The sequence below is a fragment of the Podarcis tiliguerta genome (genome assembly GCF_965153285.1).
Source record: "Podarcis tiliguerta genome assembly, chromosome: 14".
Classification (NCBI taxonomy): Eukaryota; Metazoa; Chordata; class Lepidosauria; order Squamata; family Lacertidae; genus Podarcis; species Podarcis tiliguerta.
In genome coordinates, this window is record NC_139547.1 from 21,599,857 (window position 1) to 21,626,637 (window position 26,781).

Genomic DNA, 26,781 nt, shown 5'->3' on the forward strand with positions numbered 1-26,781 from the left:
TCAAAGTGTTTCACGTAAACTGTCCAAGTAACCGGGGCAGCGCATCCCATTTCGCCACCTGAGGCAAAACGGAAAGTGCCACTGCCCTGCTGCTACTTCCACCACCACCTACCTGCTCCTGCCGCCGCATCCTGCTCTGTTGCTGCCACATGCCCTACCGCATCCACCACTGGGAGAAAAACACCACCACCATTGGCACCGGTTTGGGGGAAGATTGTGCCGATTTTGACTGAGATCTCACATCTGGTGCACTTCGCAAGATCTTGTCTGATTTCAGGCAAAATCTCACCCAAAATGGATGTAATCTTGCCCAAAATCAGTGCCTGGGAGTCAGAAGACAAAGGCAAAAGTGTCGAGTGCAAATGAAAGCAGGAGGTTTGGCTGATCTGATGGAGCCTGCAAGCTATTTGTTACGGAAAATCAACATCTATACAAATGCAATGTACATATGCAATGCCCTCACTTATGCCCAGGAAGCCTGCCAAGGCCACTTACCAGCTCCACACATTCAAGAGCACAAGGCAGGCTAGAGGCATTGGGGTCTCATTAGTTGCCTGGAAGAGAATCTGTGGCCAAATTAGGTCAAGCCTAATTTAGGTCAAGCAGATGGTGCTGTGGTCTAAACCACAGAGCCTAGGGCTTGCCGACTGGAAGGTCGCGGTTCGAATCTCTGCAACAGGGTGAGTTCCCGTTGCTAGGTCCCAGCTCCTGCCAACCTAGCAGTTCGAAAGCACACAAGTGCAAGTAGATAAATAGGTACTGCTCCGGCAGGAAGGTAAACGGTGTTTCCGTGCACTGCTCTGGTTTGCCAGAAGTGGCTTAGTCATGCTGGCCACATGGCTCAGAAGCTGTCTGCGGACAAATGCCGGCTCCCTCAGCCTATAGAGCAAGATGAGAGCCGCAATCCCAGAGTCGTCCGTGACTGGACCTAACGGTCAAGGGTGCCTTTACCTTTAAGTGTCAGTTTACTCAAGGCACAGTCATGGATACACAGTCCAACCTCTTCATTTCCAGTACTTGCTAATTAGCACATACTAAGTGAGCAGAAAATCTGTGAGGGAAGAAGTCCTAGAACTGTATCAGCAGACTTGTCTTTTTTGGAGTGGGGTGGGAGGAAACTCAGCACTGAGCTTCTCAAGTAGACCGGTGTACAACAATAAGCTTGATTATCAATCTCTCAAACCGAGGGGGAGTGACCCGGTTAAGCCTGGCAGGACAGCTTACTCTATGGTGTTAACCCTTTTATGCATTAATCAGACTTAAACATGTTGGTTATGCCCCTATGAGCTCTCAGGCATATTTTTAAGGGTAATTGGTTTTAATTATTCGTTCTGGTCAAAGTCTTTTATTAATTTTGCTAAGTAAGCAAGCTAGTTCACTTCTTAATATGATAAATTGATAAATTCAATCTCCAGGGAGGGCTGGGAGAGATCCCTGTCTGAAACCCCAGAAAACTACTCATCATGGAAAATACTAAGCTAGATGGACCAATGACTCCATATAAGGCTGCTCCCTATGCTCCTAGTCAAACATATTTATGGAAAGAATGTGCTATGCCCTGTATAAATTTCGTTTCACCAACAGCTTGCAGAGAATAATTTCTGTAAACAATAACATGCACCATTAATTATTCTGCAGACACAGGAAACATTATACATAAACTGGGACATAGTTTTTAGCCTGATACAGTTTAGTAGTCCATATTCACCAAATGCACTGCCAATGGGGGGGAGGGAGACTCTTGTAACCTGGCAAGAGTAAATTTGTACAGCTCACTTCAGCACAATTCCTGTGTCTCTCTGTCCATCCTCACTTTTAAGTATTTTGCTTTGCTTTCCAGTTGGATGCTGTTAAAAGATATTCAGTGCATGCTAGCTGTCCCAGAGCATTCTGGATTACTGATATGGCAGTTCCAACTTTAAGAGCAGGGTTTTCCAAATCGCCAGCTGTTGTTGTGCTACAATTCCCATCATCCCTGACTACTGGCCCTGCTAGCTAAGGATGATGGGAGTTGTAGTCCAAAACCAGCTGAAGACCCAAGTTTGGAAAACCACGTTTTAGAGCATGGTTTTTAGAGTCACTACAGGTTTCTCCAGGGTTCTTTATAAGGACCCACCTTGCTGACCAATTTGGACAGTTAATTTGTCCCACCTACCAGTCAATCATGTGATTGATAGGTGGACGGTCACATGGGCCCATGCAGTCCTTGGTCCAGAGCGAAAGGTGTTGCCTGTCTATGTACTAAATGTCTGAACTAATCATTTGCAGAGAACTGTTGAAATTAGGCCAAGCCCAACAAGCAGCCTTAGGGAATACATTGTCCATTTGAGGTATGCATTTTTTTAATTAAAAAAACAAACTACTAGGTGAAGCTGGCCTTGTGGTAGTAATAAATCCTCTGCATTCTACTGTTAACTTGGTGTCAGAACCCAACAACATATCCTAGGTGGTGGGCAGGGGGAGAGATGGGAACAGAAACCATATTAGAAACTCTTAAGTGTGTTTCAAGTGTGAATGGGAAGAGCCAACAGTATCCTCTTGCTTATCCTAACAGAGTCAACAAAGATGTCATAGAGAAGTTGGAACAATGGTGGAGCTGAGATCAGTGCTGCTTTAGAATTAATGCAGAAAACTCAAGTGAAGATAGTGTGTGTGTGTGTGTGTGTGTGTAACGAGTGCTAGACAAAGTGCAAGCAGGAAGAAGGGTTGGACATTTGAGACGAAGCAAAACAGCACCTCACCTTTAGGTTGGTCCAGGACAGGATAGGCGTTAATTAGTGGTATCAAGGCCAATCAAGGATGCCCAACTTGAAGCCTATGATTTCTCCCCAATGGCTCTGTCAGAATGACAGAGCACCTGCTGCATCAAAAGCAGCACTCATATGCTCTTTGACCAGGGTAGCAAACCTTCCCAGGCCACTCTTTATCCAGGCCAAAAGATGTAGAAGAGGGGATCACTGTTTGTCAATCAACATCAACACTCCTACGGCTAGGGGATGGGAAACCTGTGGTCCTACAGCTCCCATAATCTGTGACCATTGAGCAAGGCTTGCTGGGGCTGGTGAGAGTTGCGAGTCCAACAACATCTGGAGAGCCACATGTTTTCCATTTTTGGGCTAAATGCAAACTTTCTATCTGCCACTGGGAGCAGCATAGCTGGCTCTTTCAGATTCTTAAGATACACACAAAAATGGTTCATCATTGCTAAAGTATTGCCATGGGATACAGAGAGCTCCCTGCTAGGACATGACAGCTTGTATAAGAAGAAGTTTTATAATACCAGATGTGTTTATATACTGTTCCCCTGAGTCAATTCTCACTTTTGTACAGGGTGGATAAATAAACCAGATTTCTTTTTTAAAAATTCAGTTATGAGTTTGCTTTCAAAATAAATTGATCTTAAATGCAATCTGCACTTAATGCAAATATAAGAAGATGACCCACTTATGAGATGCTACTTTTATTAGTAAACTAGGGATAAATCATAATCATCAGTCATTACACATCCCAATAGGTCATGAATATATGGCTTGTTATCTGGACCAAGGACCGGCAAGTTAGCCCAGTGATGGATCACCATGTGAAATTTTACTCTTATTTCATGCCAAACTCCAATTAGCTCGGAGTCAGTAAATATTTATGATTAGCTCATTGCTAACCTTCTAGAAGAGGTTACATACCAGCAGTGGGAAGGGCCAGTGTGGGTGGGGCAACCCACTCTCATACACATATAACACACACTTCCATTCATACACATCACAACTTATCACACCACAAATACCCCCCCTCCATATTAGGCTTGAAAAAACATTTGAGTTTTCCCCAATTCTAATTGCGAGGAGGAAGGGGAGATCCTCACAGAGACTGCAGGGCATGACTATCATATGTCCTACCCCAGCTGCAAGATACACAAAGATCTCCCCACTCTGGAAGCAATTCGGCTTGAAAAACAGTCTCATTGCTCCAATGGGGTACCTTACCAAGCCTAATTGCTGTGATGGAGGGTTGCAGGACAGTTGAGCATGTCCGCGAGGCTGCACTTGGGCAGCCTGTATCCCAATTTATAACCAAGCATCAGACAAAAACCATTGACATTCACTTTCCATCTCATGGTCTGTCTCCACTAAGGACCACCTGTCCTTGTGTCTGAATGAGATTAATGTTTTGTGGTGGGGGGTGGGCAGGGCAGTTATATGCCCCACATGTGTTTATTTTCATTAAATACATTTACGGTGATGCAGTGCTATGACAGTGCTACAGTCATCCAGTTCTTCCCATTAACAAAGAGTAAATTTAATCTAAAAATAAGCTTTTTCTTTTTTCTTTTAGACCACACTTAGGAAATGTATAGCGTACCATCTGAAAGTTCTAGGTCATTTTTTATGGTAACAGGAACCTTGGTGTGATATTTTATTTAGACAGTATATAATAATAAATGGAGAATTTGGATTTTAATTGATTACTTGACATAGACTTTCTTCTTGGTAATTTAAACTGTTGATCTAAATTACTAAGGTTTAAATCCATCCATCCTAGTCCCGTCCCCCCCGTCCCCCCGGAGACTATCACTAAATTCCAGGTCTGAGAAGTACACAATTTCAACAGCCAGGGAAAGATCTAAGTCCAGAAATTGAAGGTCATACTTCAAGTACAATATTTACAGAAGGCAGCTACTGAGGCAATCCTCCCCAACCGTTGCAATATAAAGAATAAAAACTTTTGAATGTTTTTTTTAAAAAAGAAATGAAGCAGATTTAAAAGAATTTGGTAATTATTTTAATTCAAAATGACCCAACGCAAAACCTTACATTACAAAAGGAAGAACAAAATATATTACGATGCTGCTAACACAGAAAGAACTGCATGGAAGATAAGAATGGCGGGCAAAATGGTACATCATCCTTCTCACAGTGAAATTTGCAACAAACTGACCGTATTGAGTTAGACTGGGATTTCAGGTTTCATTAGCCCACCCTTCATTAAAACCTGACATAAAATCCACAACAAAGGTCTCCATCTCAGGCTCCGCTGAAAGAAACCGGAGCTTGCCACAGACAAGAACCACCAATTTGCTTCAAGTGTGCTTCTGTAGGCAACGTTCCCAGGGGACTATACTCTTAGTCACTTGAGGCTGGTGCAAATGAAATGCTGGCTCTCTGTAAGGTAAGCCATGATTTGTAAACATGGCTTTGCTTAAGGAATGTGGGTCCTTCTCACTCCTTCTCTATCAGGGATTATTTCCTTCTCGTTGTCCAGTGTCAGCTTTAACTATGGTTGAAACATTGCACCTGCACTGTGGTTAATGCTAAAATAAGGTTGCCATCTTAACCAGGATCTGACACAGATAAGGGGAATCCTGGTTAGCACTGGTGCAGATATAGCATTAAACTGAATGGGGGTAGTGGAAGAGAGTTTGTGCTTAGAGAAGGGAAAACTTGTTCATGCGGCTGGCTTCTAATTTGCAAATCAACACTTGCAGGGAGCCACAGTTACTCCTACACTGGGCATCTTTGTGTGTATGAAGTACCAAAAACCAACAAATACAAAATGCTGTGTCTTCATGCTGTCCCTATGAGGGCAGATTGTTCCTAATATGAATAATGAAATAAGTCAAAAATGAAAAATGAAACAGAAGCCTTGGGAATTTACAAATATGGTCTCTAATATTGTAAATAGATTAGAAATATGGTAATTAAATAATCTAAAAAACAGACTCTTACTCTGCTGTACATTTATAAACAGAAATATTTACAAAACTCTGGTTTTGTTTTTAAAAGAATGAGGTTTGTGGTTTGCTAATGATCTTCATCTTGTCCATTTCTTTGGTGTGTTTGCCAATTTGTGTTTTGTTTTTTAAAAAAAGCTATATAAAAATGTTTAATATTAAAGAAGTGGGATAAATGCTCTTATCTTTTTTCTTTTTTTGGAATTTAAGCCAAAACATTTAATGGAAAAGCTTCCATCATTTTTTAGTGGTAAAACCAAAATACATCAACATCATTTCATTCTGATTCTCTTCTCAAAAACAAGTTATGTTTGCTCAAAGAGGTACAAATCTTTCAGGCTGTATAACCCCTAATTGAGTTGGGCTTGCATGGAGATATGCACAATGCACATTCTGCCCTTTGGCCCCAATTCAACATGGTGCATATGCTATGGAATCTCCTGTACATTAAAAAGAAAGATGACCAGCTACCGAGTTAATAAGTCAAAGGCTTGATTTTCTTAGGAACTGGGACCGAAGGTTGCCCCTCCCCACTTTGCCTTCAGCTAGTCAAATGGCTTTACTGAAATAATGGATAACACAGTAGGGTTAAGGGAATTTTACTTTATGGCCTAAGATGTACTTCATTCAAAGTGTGTCAATTATTAAAACATTGGGGCAGGGGGAGAGACACGAAAACAAACCTCAAACAAATAAATAAATGGAATTATACATTTCATTAAATAGCACTTTTGTTATCAGCAATACATTTTATATATATTTTTTGAAGTCACAGCAGCAAGACAGAATAAAATTCACCTTACAATTGATCCCTGAACCAGTAAAGACTACTAGGCTGGTAAGAATGCACCATCACTTTAAGAAAGTCAACCAAACTGATCAAAGCCTGAATCTCCAGTAAACTGGACTGGGGCCTTAAGATACCAAAGAACATAAAAATTAGAAGAGATTGGGAGGCTTTTGTGAACATTTCCTTGAAGATCAAAACAGACGAGTTGCTCCTAGCTCCTTATCACAAGAAACAGGGACCTTGTTGTCCAGACTTGCAAAACCCTTGTATTCTGATGAAGTATACGTAGCTTGAATGCTGTTCCAATTAAGGGCAAACTAAATAGAATAGAATAGTATGATGTACTAGTTGGCCACTAAAATTCCATTTTTTAAAAACAAACAACATACATTCCTCTGAAGTAGAATCTTGATGGGGGGGGGGAGGTATGTGTGTTGGGAGGAAATACCTTGCACTCTAAGTCAGTGCTTGCTGAGCAAAAAGTTGTCATTTGCTACCTTAGTTCCTTGTAATGGATGGACAGCAACAGGATTGATGCTTATGAGAATGGAAATTAATGCTGCAGTCATGTACCATCGATTACATAGCTCTATTGATCCTAAATTACTGACTTCTGTTCCCCTTTAAGAAACGAGTGGTGGGAAAGTGATTGGAAACTGCAGAGAGAACTAATAATGTTCCCCAAGTGCAATCTATGTTGAATCTCAGATGGAACCCCAAAGCTCAGGATGCTAAAGCCACTGACATACAGAGGATAACTTTTATAAACTCATTTCCTTTGCAATCTCAACTCCTATCAAACTGCAGGCTTTATCCAAGGTATGACTAGTAACCTGTGCAATAATTAAACGTGCCAGTTTCAGCCTAAAAAGCACAGGCTGGGTTCTTGCAGATTTAGATTTGTGCTCAGAAGCTTATCATCTTCCGAGTGAGAAAGTCTCATTACAGTGGGGTTATATATAGAATCTTCAAAATAAAAAAGGTCCAGGTGCTGTGGCTAAGTTTTCTATGGGTATGGCCAATTATTTATGCTTCAACATACTTATGGAACTTAATTGTTCACACAAGGTTCCCCTTTAGATCTGGGACCTAGAGATTTATGGTAAATTTTACGCAGATCTGCATGTCAGCAAAGGTATTTTGAGATGCTGTGTTTACACCACAGCCCATAAGAACAAATTAGGGGTTTGGTGAATCAGCCCAAAGTCCTAATTAACATCAAGCAAGCTGAAAACACAACAGGTTTCAGGTTATGGAGCCGTTTTAAAAATATGGAAGCCCAATTGCTAGGCCAGATTCTGGTTTTAAGAATACCACAGATTAGCCTCTTGCATGGGTGTAAGGGGAGGAAGAAGTGAGCCGCAACAGTCCAAACTAGATGCCTTTGAAATTTGGGAGGGGTAACAAAAATATCTATATATATATCCCAATAAGCAAGCAGCAATTCCAATAAGTAACGAACATCATATTGAGACCAGGGTAGGAATGTGTGTGAATCACATGTGTGATGGAGAAAATATAAATCGGGGGGTGGGGGGAATTATTGCATATGAGAAACAGGATGCATCGGCTTTGAAATTAGATTAGTTTTCCGTTAATGTTTTTATAAAAAAAGAAATACAGAGAGACCACAGAGGCATCTGAGCAGTGTAAAACCTAATTACAAACAGCAGCGAACACACTGGCATCAAAGGAAGGATAAGACATATGGACATCTGAACTACAATTATTATGTTAAAGATCCAACTTGGGTTTTTTTTAAGAAAAAGGAAGAAAAGAGAAAAAAAAAATGAAGGTGGCAATGTTTCCAAAGAGCTATCGTGTTTATGGTAAACTCTGAACACCCTAGTTACAAGCCTGAGCCATGATTCTGAGAAAAGCACCTTATGGGTAGAAAATAGTGACCATATGGAATCCAGTCAATTGTCAGGACTCCTTATGAGGAATAAGCGGATACCCATATTGGTTCTTGGCACGGGAGCAATGCTAGTGGACTTAATCCAGGAAGCACGGCTGCTATGTAGATCCTTCATTTCAGAGGGTCCTGCCTGGGATTCCCCATGGAACAGAGGCTATACAACAGTAGTGTGTTGTGGATTACTTCCTTAAGTCTCCTACTTTTACTTTGTTTAGCATTCACTCAGCCATCTCACAGTATTACACATGCTACATTGGGGTAGGGGAAGGATCCCTTTGAACAACTGACATTCTGTCTTCATTTCAAAGCTGCAAGTTTAAGTTTTTTAAAAATAAAAAAATAAGATACTCACCCCTGTGGAGAGGGGTTGGGGAAACCAGACTACAATCGTAAAGTTGTATAGAGAGCTTGGATCTTGTAAACTTGGACCAAGAAATAATAAAAAAGTAAGACCTTCTAGCATTTGGTATAAAACACCCCCCTCCCAAAGAAATTGTATACCTGCCTTCTGACTTCTCGGGGAAAACAAAAAATCAGAAATTGCATAGGATATACGTTGTGCAAGGTGACCAGCCTTTGAAAGGTATCTGGAATATAAACTAATCTTGCTTATCGTCCAACGTTTTTGCAAAAATGTCAGATATCGTCAAATTTGTGTTTTAAGTAGTCTTTCATAACCTTGGCAATTGGTAGTTCGTCAAGTAGTTTGAGGTTTTGAAGGCCTATACACTGGCGGATTTTAATTCGGCATAGATCTTGTAAGTTCCGTGGCTGCCCTGAAAAGAAGATAAAAAGAATATGCCATCATTAAAAGGTAATTGAAAGCTGAAAGCTGAAACAAACAAGCAGAAACTCTCACAAGCACTATGAAGCAGAACAGCTAAATGTGTAGACCTAGAAACTGGTTTTCGTGTGTTCAGTTAAATGTCAGGTTTCAGCTAAACTATCCAAGTTAGAAACAATTAGCAGCAGGTCTCAAGCAGAAGTCTTTCCTAACCTTGCTACCCAATAGCCTTTTAAGGATGCCAGAATGAACCCTGAACCTTTTGCATGCCAACTATTATTATGCTCTAACACTGAGTTGCTCCCTTCCAGAGTTGCCCAAGAACAAATTTTAACTGCAGAATGAGATGCACAGACATAAAAAAAGAAAGTATTGTCAACTCAAACTTAACCATATAGACATTTGCTTTTAACCACTAGTGCATGATTTTATATTCACATATATTTATGGTATTTAAAGGCGAAAACTGAAAATCCCAGAGAGATTTCATGAATATTGGGGGGGGGGGGGGAGAGAGAGAGAAAGAGAGATTGAGATTTTCTCCTTTTCTGGACATACTACAGTGATTGCTAACAACTACAGTTCAGGAAATTTTCAAACAGTATTATCTCAATAGTGTTCAGACATTCACAACATTTGAATCGGATTGTCACATCAGCATTCACAAGTGTACTTTGAAAGTTGAACATTGACTGTAGCCTACAGAAAAATATCTCACATCCAAATCTGCAACAGATCTCCTGAATAAAATGGAAGGGGGTTGGCAGACAATCCACATTTAGGGCAGAATTCCTTAAGAGCTGATTATTAAGCGTCTTGACATTTCCCCCTGATAAGCTGAAGAGCATTTCCTGGGAATGTGCTAACAATGGACATTTTCAGTGTTAAGCACCAGTTGCCACATCTATTGGCTCTTGGTGTCTAGAGAACTTATTCATTCTTGGTTGCATTTGAATGAAAAAGGGAGGGGAGGGGAGGATTATAGACCAACACCAGTGAACCTTCATTTGGCAAATGTAAAATGTTATTAGTAATCGGGCAAAAGCAATACAAGTGAAGAAGGCAACAAATCAAGCTCTATCTAATGATGATTAAGAGGTAATACTAAGTGCAGAACCTCTGCCAAGTTTGGAAAGATTAAAAGGGAGATTAAACATGACAATTAAAAGACTTCCAAAGCCAGCACATTCAGAAATACAATGGTATCAAAACTAATTCCATTAACCCTTCTCTGTCTGCTTCCAATGATGGCACATGTTTGAACCATCAAATTTAATGAAGGCTCTTATTAGTAAGTTTTATTCTAGAAGTATAGGCAGCAGCTGTCTGTTCCTTTGGTACAGGCAACAGTTAAAAAGCCTGATTTAAGCAAACATTTATAACCCACCCTATCCCAGGGGCTCAAGTTCAGTGAATGCAATACTACTTCAAAGAGACAGAAGCTGAGAACTGTCAAGCTGGGTACTCCGAAAACTGCAGCTGCTGTCAGGTGAGCCTGCCCACCTTTTCCAGGGGGGGAGGAGGCAGTTAACAAGTTCCATTTCCAACACAAACCAGCCACAGCAACTCACTTCCAGGTGTGTATTTTGTACACCTGTATGTGGCTGGAGGCCACCTCACCAGTACAAGTGACTTAGATCATCAAAAGGTGCGACCATTTCATAACACTGTTCAGCAAAGTCTTAGAATTCTGACTATTTGGAACATTCACCAATATTACCATGAACCTATTCGGAAATGCATGTCAAAAACATTACTACATACTAAATTCCAATTTGATTTTGTGACTGTTATTTTCTCAACTAATAAGGATTTGGAATTTGAATGTTCTTTTTTATATGGATTTGTTGCAATATAAATTATAGTATGTAAGGGGTAGTGAAATATAGTATTTAGCTGAAAAATGTTTATAGTTTACAAACTGTCCAGCATTGATGCAACATTACGCACTTCATTTTCTACAATTTTCTTGTATACGGGAGATGCACAATATATTATGCGAGATATGATTGGGCGGTATTGAAATATGATTATTTGAAAAAAGGCTGATACAAATTCATATGATACTGATTCTGTCTGTGGGATGGATGAAATGAAAGATTTATAGTTAAGATTGTCCTGCTAATATATTGGGGAGTGAATGATTCAAAGTTGATTTGTGGGTATGACTCCAAAAATTCCTGAGAAAATTAATTGGGTAAGAGATCCCAACATAGTCTTTCGAGGCAAGGGGGGAAAAATCTTTAATGAAGATTTTTTCAAACTTTCAAAAGATAGACACACAGATAAAGAATAATTGAAAGAATATACTGAGAAGCCTAAGAGTGTCAAAAAAGTAGATTAAAAACATCAATGAATAAATTACATGTTTATGTAAACAACTTGGTGATAAATTGGATAGTTTAGTTCAAAAAGAGAATGATTTTGGGGATATTGTTCCTCAAGTGCATTAGCAAAGAGCATTAGGATGTGCTCAAACTGAAAAATGGTTGAGATTAAAATATCTGATATATTCAATAATTTTAGAGTTTTAGATTTAAATAAGAGATGAGCTTATGATTTTATATGATTATGCATAACTGCAACGTAAAGATACAGTGGTAATTCCATATGTTCCTTTCAATGTGCCCAATTCAACATATGAGTCCTCACTCCAAGTTCTCCCCTCATGAGGCATAATGGGCAGCTATCATGAGCAGGGCCTTTTCCAAACTGGCACCTACCATGTGGAACGTCCTATCAAGTGTGATCTGTTAGACTCCAATATTTTGATTTTATGTGGTTGGTTAAAAAATGGCTCTTTAGGAGGGCATTTGGGCGTAACACATAGGAATGTGCCTGATACAGAGACAGACCTCCAGCCCATCAAGTTCAGTACAGTATTGTCTACACTGACTAGCAGTTGTTCTCCAGGGTTTCAGACTAGGAACATTCTGAGTCCAATCTCAAAATGCCAAGGATTGAATGAAAGACTTTCCATATGTAAAGGAGATGCTCTTCCTCTGAGCTATAGCCCTTACAAAATACTTGTCTTACAAAATTGCTGCTTTCCCCCTTATAACTGTGGTTTTATGAATTTCTTTCCTTGATTAACACTGTTCCTAAATTTCTTCCATTTCAGAAATTATTTAAAACGCTGGGCTGCCATCTTATTGTATAGTGTTTGACGTTCTATTATGTAAGCTACTTTTGAGTTTGTTTGTTTTTTAAAAGTTACATAAATAAATAAAATAAACTCGTAAATTGAGAGATGACTAAATATTTCAATTTATCAGCTGTAAAGTGAAAGTAGCAACTGTAATTCTTAGTTACAACGGACAAAGCATTTATCAGAAGGAGAAATAAAATTTTACCGGATTTTCAGTCAGCTTTATTAAATAGAAGTAGAGTATTTAGATTTTTGGACAGATACGCTTCGGATTATGTTTGTAATAAATGGGTCATATGTAAATTGATAGTATCTCTCAAGAAGGTAATAGGTAATGGTAGAAGCAAGTAATGACACTAAAACAATTATATCTTTTCGAGGTACTACATGTATATTAAGAGATTTGATTTTTTTTCATAAATTCAAATTATTATTTATGTTGGTTAGTTGAGATTTTATATATATATAGATGATGCCCCAGTAGCATTATAACTGGATGCTTGTAAATACAGTAGTCAGATGGAAGACTGTATGTGAAAAGTAGATAAGCTTTTATTACTCGATGAGAAACTGTTAGAACAAAACAAGCAACAGAAAATCAAATCTCTTAATATACATTTAGTACCTCAAAAAGATATAATTATTTTAGTTAGTGCCATTATTTGCTTCTACCATTACATACTACCCTCTGAGATACTATCAATTTAAAAATGACCCATTTCTTACAAACATAATCCAAAGCATATCTGTCAAAAATCTAAATACTCTAAAAAGCTAGATTAAAAACTATGGCAAAATATTTGTAATGGGTTTATTCAGCAGGGGCAGGAGGGGGAAAAGGAGGAAAGATCTGGGATTGCACTGGTTATATTACATAAGCCTTGTAAAAGGTATGTGTGAGTTTGCCGCATTTTTCAATGTGTTATAGTAAGTGCTATGCTGAACCTGACCAGCTTTCGTGAAGTTTTTCACCTGCATTTTCTCCCTCTTTTGTGAGTATGTGGTGAAATTCTTCACTACTGTGGGACTGGTTTCAAAGCCATATTCCAAGTTCTATAATGTTAAAACTTAATTTTATTTGTGATACTGAGAATCAAATTTGTGAAACTCCATTTGATAAAAAATAGATTTAATGACCTTCTGGGAATATACGTTTAGGTATGTTGTAAGCCATTATTCATCATTTTTGGTATGATCTCGCAATTGTTTTGTTAGCCTTTTCCAGTGTATTAATGTTTATTCCTAATGTTATGCAATTTTAATTTTAGCTAAAGGAAACAAAAGTAAGACAGAAAACACTGTTCTCTAAAGATTTGTTTTGGAAACTAAGGGGGGGGGGGACTGAAAAGCTGATGCAATCATTAACAGCCTCCTAATTCATTTATTTCTCCCATCTTTCACTGGGCAAGGTGTTTCTTCCATCCTTAACCCCATTTGGGGGAAGAGGCTAGGGCTCCATCCTCAAGGAGGAAGAGGGAATGATTTGTGAATTGTCGTATCTGGCTGTAGCAGGGCGAGCCTGTGGTGACTCCCCTCCTCTGGATGAGGAGGGTGAACCATTTATTTGGGATCTTGATGGTCCACCCCCATGGCAATTGTGGGGATGGACAATTTGTGGCTACCCTCTGGGGTAAGTCGGCTCCTTGTACTGCTGTTGATTATGTTCCACATATGAGTTCCGTCACAACTGGATGGTGTCTGACAAACGCAAAATAAAATCTCAGAGAGGGAACAGTGACAGAGAAATCTAATTAAATTACAGTACTTTCCATTCATATAAATATTTGTTTCTACTCACCTCCCCACAAGTTAACTCCTCTCTTAAGACTCTTCCCAAGGAAGCCCAATTCTCTACACAAACATTACTTCCAAGTGAGAAGTGGGAGAAGTCTTTGCATTTACATTCTCCCAGAATACAGGAGTACCTATGTCAAATTAGCTGTGTTTATACACCATGGGAACTCACAGCCAACTCTTTCACGACAGTGTATATATATATATATACGACGAAGCAGTTGGAGCTTCATGAGTGAGGTCACACCCGTGTAGAAAATAGTCTCATGCAAATTTCTTCGTTAATTAATAAAACTGTCTTGATGTAGTGATCAGTGACAGGCTATAACCAGGGTGATTCAACTTCAATTCCCAGCTCAACCTACCTCATATGGTGGATGTGGGTGAAGGGAAAGGGAGGAACCTGGTGCATGACCCCAAATTTGTTGGAGGAAGAACAGAACATAAAAAATGCAATATAGTAGATTAATGCTTCTAGACCTTCTAGATCATTAGACAATATACTGGAGAATATATTGCACATATTACATCTCCAACAGAAGTTGAACAACAAGCGTAGAAATTTCTTTCCTGAAACCACTGGGACTCCAATCTGAGCACTGCTTTCTTTATGCATGTAATGGGGCCACGATACACAGCTGCACAGCTAGTCTTACATTACAAAGGTTTAAGAAAACATGAATTTGTGCTAAAAATGACCTTATGAGTCACCCCTCAGCCTGCATATTCACTCATCACAGATAAAACCAAGAGATTCCAGAACACAGAAATAAACAGTGTTGTGACTTTTCCATTAAGTGGTTTTGATATTATTCTGCAGTCTTTATAAATAAAGTATACGAATGAGTTACAACCATAAGCTTCACTTGACTTTAAAAGTAAGTTTGCATATTATGTTACCACAAGAAGCATTTTTAAAATAATCTGAATGGCAGCCACCTTTGAACATTTTTCAGCAATTTAAGACCTGCTTAGGGGAACCCTTTAGAAACGCTAACTTCTCCTGCTGTGTTAACCAAATCTGGCCATTCTCCAGAAAGAAGCTGATTCCTACGAGTGAACAGTCTAACAGGTATATGTTAACAGTGTATATTCTGGCATATTTCATCTGACAGCAAGCACAGACATGTTACCATTTGAAGTATCAGGGGGTGGGTGGGTTGTTTGTTGTTTTAATGAAGAAACGGCAATGGGAAAGCAAAAAAAAACCAAAACCCAATGACAAAAAACTCCATCACAAACAGGAAGGCAGGCACAAGACTAAAACAACAGCCCAAAGACCTAAATATTTTAATTAGAGTCTACAATTCAGCCATTAATAAGTTCGTCGTGCCTTTGAGATTCAGTTACCTAGCACCCTTAATATTATCCTTATACTTGTAATATATGGCAATTTGAAGTCTACAGAAGTTACTAGACCACAAAGTTTCTTATAGAAGCAGAAATATCTTTTTTTTAAAAAGACCCAAAAGCTCCTATCCCTAACAACTTTTTGTAATGTTTTCCAGCCTGACCTAAATATACATTTTTTTGTTCACCGCAGGCAACGAAACCTGCTGTGATTTTCAAGCCTATCTGGCAGCTAGATTTTCAAAGTAGTCATCATATTGTTGTAAGCGAACACCTGCCCTGCTCTGAAAATCCACTCCCATATTAGGGACATGGAAAACTTTTCAAAATCTTGTTTCTAACAGCCTGAAAAGGGGAGACGGGACAACTTCTAAGTTGTAGAAAACTGATACCAAGCAGTATTGTATTTAAAGCATTTTAAGTTACTTTTTCCAAATGCTGAAATGCAGCAATCAAAAAATGAAATACGAACGATACCAAACCTCCAAGAGATATATTAAAATAAAGATAGCTATAAGATAGGATTCAAAACTCTACTTTTGAGTTTGTACAAGATCTCTGGTATGCTCAGCGAGGTGCCTTCCCCCACCCCAACCCTGAAAGCTAGATTTTCTCAAATCTAAAGCCCTGTCCAGGCAATACAGAGAACATGAAAGAATTGCATGAAGCATGTAGGGGGAGTGAAGGTGCATGCTGGCCCCACCTTCACCATCCCCATCTATGCCTTGATCTTTCTGTGTTGAGCAGGAAAATCTAAAACTGGCTAGCAAGCACACTCAATGCAATGCATTTAGAAACCTCCCCATTTTTTGGAAACTGGGTAACACAAATACCGGTATGTTCAGCTAAGCCAGTGTGCAACTTCCCTTCAGTCTCTCTCGTTGAATTTAAAAAGGTCAGGGTGGAGCAGGCAGAGGCAATGGGGTGGCATGTATATACCCTACACACTTTACACCCCCATGCATTTTTAACTGCAACCAGACCAATCAATTTCAAAATAGGTTTGTGATGCAGAATGGGGAAGATGAGGAACACAAACTTAAAACATATTTTGTCATGTAGAACTAATTTTGAAGTTATTTGGATTCTAGCAAAAATTAAAAACCCTCTCCCTCCCTCCCAAAATCAATCAAATAACCATTAGCTCATCAACACATTTTTTTTTGAAAAAACTCCCTCATATCTGATGAGCAAGCATTCCAAAACCAGGGGACAACTTTGGCAAAGGACCTGCTCGCCCGTGCTGCTGGCCTAATTTGATGTACCGATGGATTAGTGAGCAGGGCCTATTGGCATATAGGCATATATATGAGGACATGGTCGATTTATTATGGACTTTAAGCACCATCACAACTATAGTCGTTCTTGGCTTTTCAATAGCACACAAGTTGTTCCCCAGATCAGCAACAGTCCCATTACAGGATCACAAGAACAGCAACTGACCTGCAAACTAGACCAGAAGCACCCAATTTGGTTTTCTGTCTGCGGTCTATATGAGGAATAAAACCATCATTGTCAAAAGATAAACTGCTCTAAAATTAAAATACGAATGAATCAAGAGTATCAAAAGCAGAGCAATTATGTACTTTCATATGCTGGTATATTTCTCCTTCTCTAGTTTTCCTTGATTGATTGCTGATTGGTGAAATCATTTTAGTTGTGCAAGAGTGTCAATTTTAAAAAATAAAATAATTGCCCTACTTGCCCCAAAAAATCTACCTCCTGCAGCTTGCTTTGGATTCTTGTGGCTTTATAAAAGAAAAAATTCTCTCTCCCAGAAGAGTTACCTCAATGGGAGAAAGCTAGTGTTTAACCCTCCATTTCAAATGCATACCAAAGCCTGGTTTTAAATGATAGTTTAAGACCAGAAACAATGAGGTTCTTTCTCCAGTATAACATTTCTTATACTTAGCATAGATTAAAAAGAACTTTCCATCACTGCAAAATTTTGCACTGATCATTTGGATGCCCACAAAGACCCAACGTTTCCACTGAAGGCAAAGAAGTGCTTTGTCTTTTTGTTTTTGTTCCACACCCCCCCACCCCACAAAAAAGTAACAACCTAAAATGCAATATAATTCCACATAGCTGGAAAAGAGCAGACTTTTCCCCCTCTACCCACCACCATTCTTCTTTCAAAAAATGTTTTAATTGGTTTCTCAAAAGGAATGTGAGATCATAGCTCCCCCCCCCCCCGTAAGAAACATTTCCCCTCCCCGCCCCACACCCACAAAGCACAGAATCTACGGAGAACATTATTCCAAATGTGAGTTAAATAGATGCCATGTTTTGTCTAGCTAGTCTAGGTACTCATGAATTTGGTTCATAATAAATGTTAAGGTAGTAATGAACTATATTTGATGTTACTATCTACTGTGTAAAAGGCTCCAAAACAGTAATATTAAGCACACACAAAAAAGGATAGGTGTGAATTTAAAGTTAAACTAATTTATATCTGCTTCAAAAATACATGTAAAAACCAAAACCTCTTTCATTAGATAATTCAGGTGAAATCTGCAAGTTAAAACGCCATCATAAATGGGCACCAGTCCCAGAAAGCTGTTTTAAGGAAAAGGCAATTGTCATTATTTTGATTACCTATGTGATTTATATCAAGTGGAGAGTGAGGTAAAAGAAGCAATTCACACCCCTACGAAATGCGCTGTTGCCTTATAGCAGTCAAATGACCTATTGCTATTTTTGGTTTCGAAGTAGTGTTTCTTCCACTCTCCCCACTTCATGATTTTAACAGAGTGCACATTACAATCAAATACTAAAAATACAGTTTGATGATCATTTAAAGCCTGAGACATTCACATGCAGGGTTCCTATAGCTTCATGTGCAGACTTGCATCTGCACTGGAATAAACTTCAATGTTTTTTATTTATGGAACTGCTTTTAAATGTCTCTTCTGTTTTTATATATGGAATTGTTTGTAATTGTTTACACTTTTGTTTATGGTTGTAACTATTTTGTTTTATAATTGTATATATTATCGTTGTAACTCGCCCTGGGAACTTGCAGTAGAGGGTGGGTAAGAAATCGAATAACTGCCTACCCATTTATATTTATGTTAAATCTGCTTGCAAAACTGAAGGGATAAGTAGCACTCACCCATTCATTGTTTGGTGACCTGAAAATGCTACAATTAAACTCCAGCTCTTTTAAAAGCCTCAAGCTACAGGTTCATAACACCTTTTTGGTATACAGACTGATAATACTGTTGCCTAACACAGCGGCAGGCAACAGCAACTGTATGCAGATCAAAATTCAATAGGAATGTAAGAAATCCACCCCAACCCCAGCATCAGTAAAAGTAGAATATAAAAGTGGTTGAAACTAAACTCCAAAATCCTGAGATAACAGCCGTTTCTCGCAAGGTCTCTTTTTTGTTTAAAAGCTTATTTCACTTTGTAGATCAAACCCAATAGAAGTCCGGCTCATGCTCATGGTGTTCAAACTTGCTGCACACAGTGTGCAATTATACATGGTGGTACACTAACAAATGCATTATTTAAATCAGCAAGACTTCAGCATATGTTATAGCTTAGCTCCATTTACAATTAGTACACTGTATATTTCACTTTTATACTGTATTGCAATGCCCAAAGGCAGCCCAACCTGCCTGAAACAGAGTACTTTGGGGGGGTTTGAATAAAGGGATTGTTGGGGGATAAACACACAAAACATACGGCAATATCAAAGCACCTACCTGAACAAAAAGCCCAGTTATGTTCTTGAGGCAAACATGCATGCTTTGAAAATGTGCTTGGAATATGATAGCCAGGGAGTTTGCTTTGACTAACAGTCACCCACCTCAGATGCTACATAACCCTTTGAAAGTTTAGCCTCCTATTTTCCATGCCCAAAAGAACCTAGGATGTCTCTTCTCTGAAAGAGTCTGATCCATCTCCAACATACATAAAAGCCTGCCCCCGTCTCATAAAACACTATTTATTTTAAAACTGGCATTTGACTATCAGCTACCTAACAAGGGGAGATTAGTACTGAATGAAGAGTCTACAATATCACATGCACTATAACATTAGTTCCATAAAAACAACATCTCTGCAAGAGGATGAACTAAGCCATCATCTACAACCTGACTTGAAAAGCAGAGGAAGTTTACAACCATTAATTGAAGCAAATGATTTTAAAACTTTGTATTAAGTTATAGAATATTTTCCTACACATTGAAAGATGCTGATGCAGGAAAATCGCCCCATTGACCATAACTACATTCCATGAAGTTCTCAATTTCAAAGGATTCAAATTACGTAGGAGTGGAAGCCACTGCACGACTTAAAAACACCGAACACACTTTCTCAAATTTTGGCAAAGAAAATTTAGATTCATTTCAGTTGTAGGTGTCTAAAGAAAGGGGGATCTAAAAGGCTTTCAAATTACTTTTCAATCCACAGATCTTTCAATTTAACAAAGGGAGTACAGTAGTATAAACGATACAAAATGTAATCAAATAATCTCCCTTGAGAAGACTAACTTGTTTAAGTGTCCTCTCTGATTATGATTATCAAGGAAACCACATTCCAAAAATCCAACCTTAAAGCTGGCTGGCCCCCTTCAATCAATGGAAGCTCTTTAGAGCAGTAATGTGCCTTTTGCTTAGAGTACTGCAACACAGTAATAAACCTCGTAACTACAGCTTTATACTTTGTTGCCACAAACAGTTATTACCACCTAGTCAAACTGTCAAAGCCAACTTAAGAGTGAAATGGGCAGAGGGATGCGTTCAGACACTAATTATCACATAATATAAAATACAGCGCTACCATCATGGCTACAGGTGACAAAGACCTTTTCATGTTGGGGCTTGGTATGTATCAACATTGAAGAGCCTTCTTTCAAGCGGAAAGTATTTGCTTTTCCACACATTGGAGGTTTTCGCTTAAGGAAGTGCTGCAACTAACCACTCCCTTTACAAAAATAAGAATGAGTTTGCACCTTGGCTTTTCATGAGCCTGTCGCAAGTTTGCCAAAAAAGCTGGATGTGATTCAATCCACTTACTAATGGACACATCCTGTACTGACTTTTTGTATGGGAGTACTCTCCCATGGGGACGCGGGTGGCGCTGTGGGTAAAAGCCTCAGCGCCTAGGGCTTGCCGATTGAAAAGTCGGCGGTTCGAATCCCTGCGGCGGGGTGCGCTCCCGTTGTTTGGTCCCAGCGCCTGCCAACCTAGCAGTTCGAAAGCACTCCCGGGTGCAAGTAGATAAATAGGGACCGCTTACTAGCGGGAAGGTAAACAGCGTTTCCGTGTGCGGCTCTGGCTCGCTAGAGCAGCGATGTCACGCTGGCCACGTGACCCGGAAGTGTCTCCGGACAGCGCTGGCCCCTGGCCTCTTTGAGTGAGATGGGCGCACAACCCTAGAGTCTGTCAAGACTGGCCCGTACGGGCAGGGGTACCTTTACCTTTACTCTCCCTGTGGTCTTGACTTAGTTAGCTAAAGTACAGTACAAACCTGTCAAATGGCATCCCAGAGGCAGAGACAAATGCAATAAATCTTGGGAATAAGGCCTAAATCAGGAGTAAGGAACCATTTTCATCCCAAGGGATGCAATGGTGAATGGGACCAAAGGCAAGAGTGGGCCAAGCAATGGATGTGACTTTCCTTTGTACAGTTGCCTACATTGCAGGCATGCTAAAGTCAGCACACATGCACAACCCTTTCCACCCTTTATCCGGGAAGCAAGAGGGATTACCACAGTTCAAGGACACATTCCTGCCAAGTCAAAAGCATTTAAGGAGGGTATGCAATAGGACCAACGTGGCCAAGAGAGGCCCAAGGCCATCCCTCACTGGGTGTGCTACACATGGATGCACTGGGCATCAGAAAGAGGAAAACAACAGGTGTAGGGAGGAAGCAAATGTGGCTGCTTATTCAATGCTTAAGTAGTCAAAGGGTTGTTCAAAGGTAGTGCTGAAGGTATGCCAAGCAGAACGTGAGCAAAGCAAGCCTTAGAAGGGATAGGCTCAGAAGAAAATCAGCACAGAGATCTTTCAGTTCAGCCATTCCACAAATCTTAGCCAGTGCTAGTGTGGCGTTACATTTTGATGAAGAAAGGCATACAATCAAAATCAGAATACATGCCTACAGCACTGAACATGTTTAAAGGGTTAAATGATTATGACAATAGAAGGGACGTGATGAAAAGAAATAGACAGTATAGAATCCATGTACAATCCATGAAGGACACTGAAAAAGATCAAAATTACACTGTAGGGTTAAGGAGACCAATAGGTTTTTAAAAAGGGAGACATTGATAGGAACAGTGCAACTAAAAATTACTTAACTACAGTGGTGAAGGGCAATCCAACATACCTTAGTCGGAAGTCAGTTCGATGGAGTCTAATGAAGCAAAATTCAATCTAGGTGTTTAGGACTGCAGCCTTAATGTTCAAAAATCTGAACATATGCAAAGTTAAGCACAATTTTAAAAAAAGGTTTAAGTGTTCAAGAAAAAAACCAATCCCAAATTCCCACATGACACACAGAGGAGGGTGCTAAGCAGGAAGTTGCTAGGGTAGGAGGAGAGTAAGATGGAAGAAAAATTCTGCAGAGAAAGTGCCTGGATACAAAGTAACTAGGATATGACTGCACTGTTATATGCAAAGAAAACTGGGTGAAATCATACTTCAGAGAAGAGAAAAATGAAGGAAAACTACAAGTCCAGAAAAACACTGACAATGCAAATGGTAGTAACCTCTCTCTTTGTCTTAAAGGAAAGGATTAGTTTTCTGGGACATTTTTTTAAAAAAATAAGGAAATGCTTTAAAGATCTGCGTTGTTGTTGTTGTTTTTTAAATGATGATAAATTAATGGTTTCTGTAAACTAGAGAGAACAGTGGTATAGCGACGTGAGGGAGAATGAACAAAAGCCCAAACTTCATTTATATAATGCTGAGGCAAAGTTTAGTATTACACCTGCTACTAAATCTGTATGTTAAAAATTAATCCTCAAAGGAAATACAAATTCAATAATGTGAGCAGATAATTTACATACCTATGATATGCCTCGTTGAGATTATTCAGCAATCAAACCCCATACACATACACACACTTCTTGAATGTAGGAGCCTCAGATACAGCTGAGTTAGTCTTACCCACATCTCAGCAATGACTAGAGATAAGACAAGTGATTGCTACTGAACAGAATTGGAACTATGGGTTGTTACACACTACCTACATTTGACAAGTTCCACCTTTGGTTAGATACCATTATCATACAGTGCACACATAACAGGCTGATCGTTGTAATATGGTTTTGTCACAAGAACAACTCTGGCTCTGCTCTATTCTGTATACTCTAGATCTTACTTCAAAAGTAAGCCTGGAGTTTGAGTGGGGTTACGTTCTGGGGATCATGCCTAAAGCCAAAATCACATATAGGCAAAACACACTGGAATCAATGGCAGGTGGGATTACCAATGTCATTTTCCTCGAAACTCCACTCCTTCTTAATTTTTTTGCCATGCATGTCAAGCTGAATGTGCACAAGTTAAATGTGCATAAGTTGGGGGCTTAGTGACAAAGGAAAACAGTACAGATTAACCATGTCAACACTGCATCATAAGCACAAACCAAGAAGAAATATTGTTTCAGGCAACTGCTGGAAAAGGAATTGGTTTGGTAAAGTTTGATCACCAAAGAAGATGAGAAGAAGACTGATGGTGAAAATAATACTACTTAGTAGTAAGTGGTATCAACCACGAATTGCTTAGATCTGTAATTTAAGAACCAACATACACATGTTAATATCACTGTGAGGTCCAAAGGACGTCAACACAATAACCAGGCTCATTTCGCAGCCCCAAGGGATAAATAATTCAGTATCATCTCCCATTCTAATGAAGAACAAAGAAAAGTGAAAAATAATTTATGAGCAAGCAGCAGTTTTTGAACATTCCTTTGTAAACCAGAGAAAGACCTTGGAAAAATGTATTTTACATTTCTGAGCCTTCATTCCCTGTTACCTTCCTGCCACATGCAGAACTGTTGATTGACTAGGACTGACAAAAAAAATTCAGGATTTGAATCCAAGTTAGTTCAGAAGGAATGTATACAAGTTGAAGCACAAGCATGATTCTGAAGGGGAAAATAGTGGTTATTCTCTGGGCCTGCCTAAACTTTCAAGTAATAACCAGCCAAGTAGAAAACTCATTTTTCCACCAACTTCCCCCAAAGACCATTGGAGGACTTTGATTAAAGATTTCCAGTATACATACTTGTTACTTCCTGTAGGAAATCCAAACAAGGTCGGCTACTTCCAGAAATACTTATTGAAACTGCCAGCGGAGTCTGTCCTTCATAGTTCTTTGTATTAGTGTCTGCACCATAGTTGTATAACATCTGTGCACAGAGTACATCATCCCTAAGAGCAGACAAGTGCAATGGTGTCTGCCCGTCTTCTAAGCGCCCCAAGTTTGTATCAGCCCCTCTCTGAAGGAACATCCGGCAATAAGAATGATTGCTTTTGATCACAGCATAGCGCAACAGGAAGCCGTTCTGAATGTCAATGTTGGCATTGTGATCTAGGAGAATTTTGACACAGCTGGACCTTTCGCGGATAATAGCCAGTTGAAGTGGTGTAGTACCTTTGTCACTGAGTGGATCAACCTCAGCCTTGAATTCCAGCAGGAGACGGACAAACGAGTCTCTGCCGTAGTGAGCAGCCACATGCAGAGGAGTCCAGCCATCATTACTTTTTGCATTAATGATATCAATGCGGTAGTCTGATTCCAGCATTAGGCGTGCAATCCGAGCTCGGCCGTGCATAGCTGCATAATGTAGAGCAGTGAAGCCTCCAATTAAGTCTTTCACTGTGGGATCAGCTAAAGTTAAACAAAATTGCAATAGGTTAGCTATTATCAGGAGAACACAAAAAGGCATCTGAATTTTTTTCTATACATTGTTACAATTCTTGGAAGGGTGTCCTACTAAATCATCTTACCCAACCATCTTGCAATTGATAATAATTAGTACTTATATTATGCAGTAAGCTGTTCATTTTATTTACTTACCGTAATAAAAGCAAGCTAGCTAGCTAGATGACATAGATAGATAGATAGATAGATAGATAGATAGATAGATAGACAGACAGACAGACAGAAAGATCTAAAAAGTTAGGGGAAGAGCTAGTCTTTCTCCTTTTTCACTTTCACTAATTGAAAATATGTAAAATTTTACTTTATGGCTTTCTAGTCTTAGCTGATCCAAACAATTTGATAATATTGGCACACAACTGTTGTCTCTATGCAATTTTCCAATTCAGTAAAGGTAAAGGTAAAGGTACCCCTGCCCGTATGGGCCAGTCTTGACAGACTCTAGGGTTGTGTGCTCATCTCACTCTAGAGGCTGGGAGCCAGCGCTGTCCGCAGACACTTCCGGGTCACGTGGCCAGCTTGACAAAGCTGCTCTGGCGAGCCAGCGAAGCACACGGAAACGCCGTTTACCTTCCCGCTAGTAAGCGGTCCCTATTTATCTACTTGCACCTGGGGGTGCTTTCGAACTGCTAGGTTGGCAGGCGCTGGGACCGAGCAACGGGAGCGCACCCCGCCGCAGGGATTCCAACCGCCGACCATGCGATCGGCAAATCCTAGGCGCTGAGGTTTTACCCACAGCGGCACCCGCGTCCCTAGTTCCAATTCAGTAGTAACCCTCAAAATACAAATTGCTTTATAACTTCAGAGAATTTAAGATGTGGTTTGGCAGAGCCACGGCAGAGGCTGTTGAATAAACAATAATAAATAATAAACCAAAATCTCAGGTGCAGGCTGTATTTTGGAACATGGGTCTATTTGAAAAAGTGAATTTTATTTTTATTTATTAAATTTCTATACCACCCTTCACCCAAGGATCACTGGATGGTTTACAGTAAGAACACACAAAAATACACAACGTAGTAACAAACGGGTGAACTCACTTTCCTTTTGAACAGACTCAGCATTATTGCATATTAGCCTGGTTCACGCATAATGCTGAACAGCAGCTTGTTTAGCCAAAGTGTGGCTTGTTAAGACATCTGAATGCAGCTCAGCAAACTAACCATGATTTGTTGTCTGGCAACATGCTACAAGGTAAAGCCATGGTTTGTTTTAACCACAGGTGCTAGTTTGCTCCTAACTCTGCCTGGCAGCAGGCTCCTTTTCTGGCCCAATTCCTCCATGGCAAGTTCCCCCCCACAAGCCAAACCAGGAAAAGACGAAGACGGGGGGAAATGTAAAAGGTTCTGTTCTGCTGTCTAACTATTATGACAGGGCTGCACCAACTAACTAATACTTTGCTACTCTAATTGCGAAACCTACTTACAGTAGAACAATGAACACTTTAGTGGAAGGAAAACACTGATCTTCCACACTATACACTTTATTTTGTTTTTATAAGGGAAGTATGTGCTTTCAGAAAAGGTGTTAATATGCATGCATCATTTTAATCAGGTCTTTTTAATTGTTTTTGGTGCTGTTGTGATTTATAATGTTTTTAATGGGAACACAGGAAACTGCCTCATACAGAGCAACAATCCATCCAGCTCATGCAACAGCTCAAATTAGAAGTAGATTCACTGAAATTCATATTTGCTTGAAATATGAATTAACTGATGCAGAGTTCTTGTAGTAAGCTTCATCTCAATTCACCTCCTCAGTTTCCATATCTTGGTCAAAAACAAACCAAACAGGAGTACATGGTACAGATTGCTCACGCTGTCCAAGCTCCCCGACCTACACTGTGCATCCTAACTCCAACTGCTCAAGGTATTTCTATGCATCAAAGCTCCTTCAACTCTAAAATGTCATGCTTGTTTCTGTGTTTTGTTTTGCCTTGTGCTTCTTGGTCTTAAAAAGAAGCATGTGAAGTAACATCTGCTGGCCCAAGATGCAGATGTATTGTGGTCTGGCAAGATGAGCTTGTATTTTTGGGGGGGTTGGGGGGAGTGCACAATACTGTATAAGGTAAAGAAAGAATGCCCTCTGTGGTTCACAGCATTTCCAAAGTATGTAAGCTACATGTTATTTCAGATCATCTTGATAAAAGCGTTTTCTATAAAATGAAAATAATCTGGGTTTGCCATTTCACAAAATTAAGGTTTTTCAGGCATGTAAACATCCAGCCATAGGAGAAAGAAAATAAGGTAACAAATAATAAAAAACAGTATCACAGATTTCCCTCTACCCCCAGAAATCTGGATTCATTCTTTAAAGACCCACCAGTGTAGAGTTGATATTCCTACACAACACACATATCCCCCCCCCTC

At 39.6% G+C, this 26,781-nt stretch overlaps 1 protein-coding gene across 6 annotated transcripts in view; it reads right to left on the reverse strand.

The window, feature by feature from the left end:
• Window positions 1-4,753: 4,753 nt before the first annotated feature.
• ASB7 (ankyrin repeat and SOCS box containing 7) overlaps window positions 4,754-26,781 on the reverse strand; it is a 39,489-nt gene continuing 17,461 nt past the window's right edge. For 4 of the 6 annotated variants that reach the window (XM_083412281.1, XM_083412278.1, XM_083412280.1 and 1 more), the window contains exons 5-6: window positions 23,756-24,361; window positions 4,754-9,209 (exon numbers count right to left, since the gene is read on the reverse strand). In XM_083412281.1, the coding sequence (XP_083268407.1) occupies window positions 9,070-9,209; window positions 23,756-24,361 (746 nt within the window). In that variant the 3' untranslated portion in view covers window positions 4,754-9,069. The remainder of the gene's footprint in view (window positions 9,210-23,755; window positions 24,362-26,781) is intronic. The other 2 variants (XM_083412283.1, XM_083412282.1) reach the window with 1 other exon arrangement.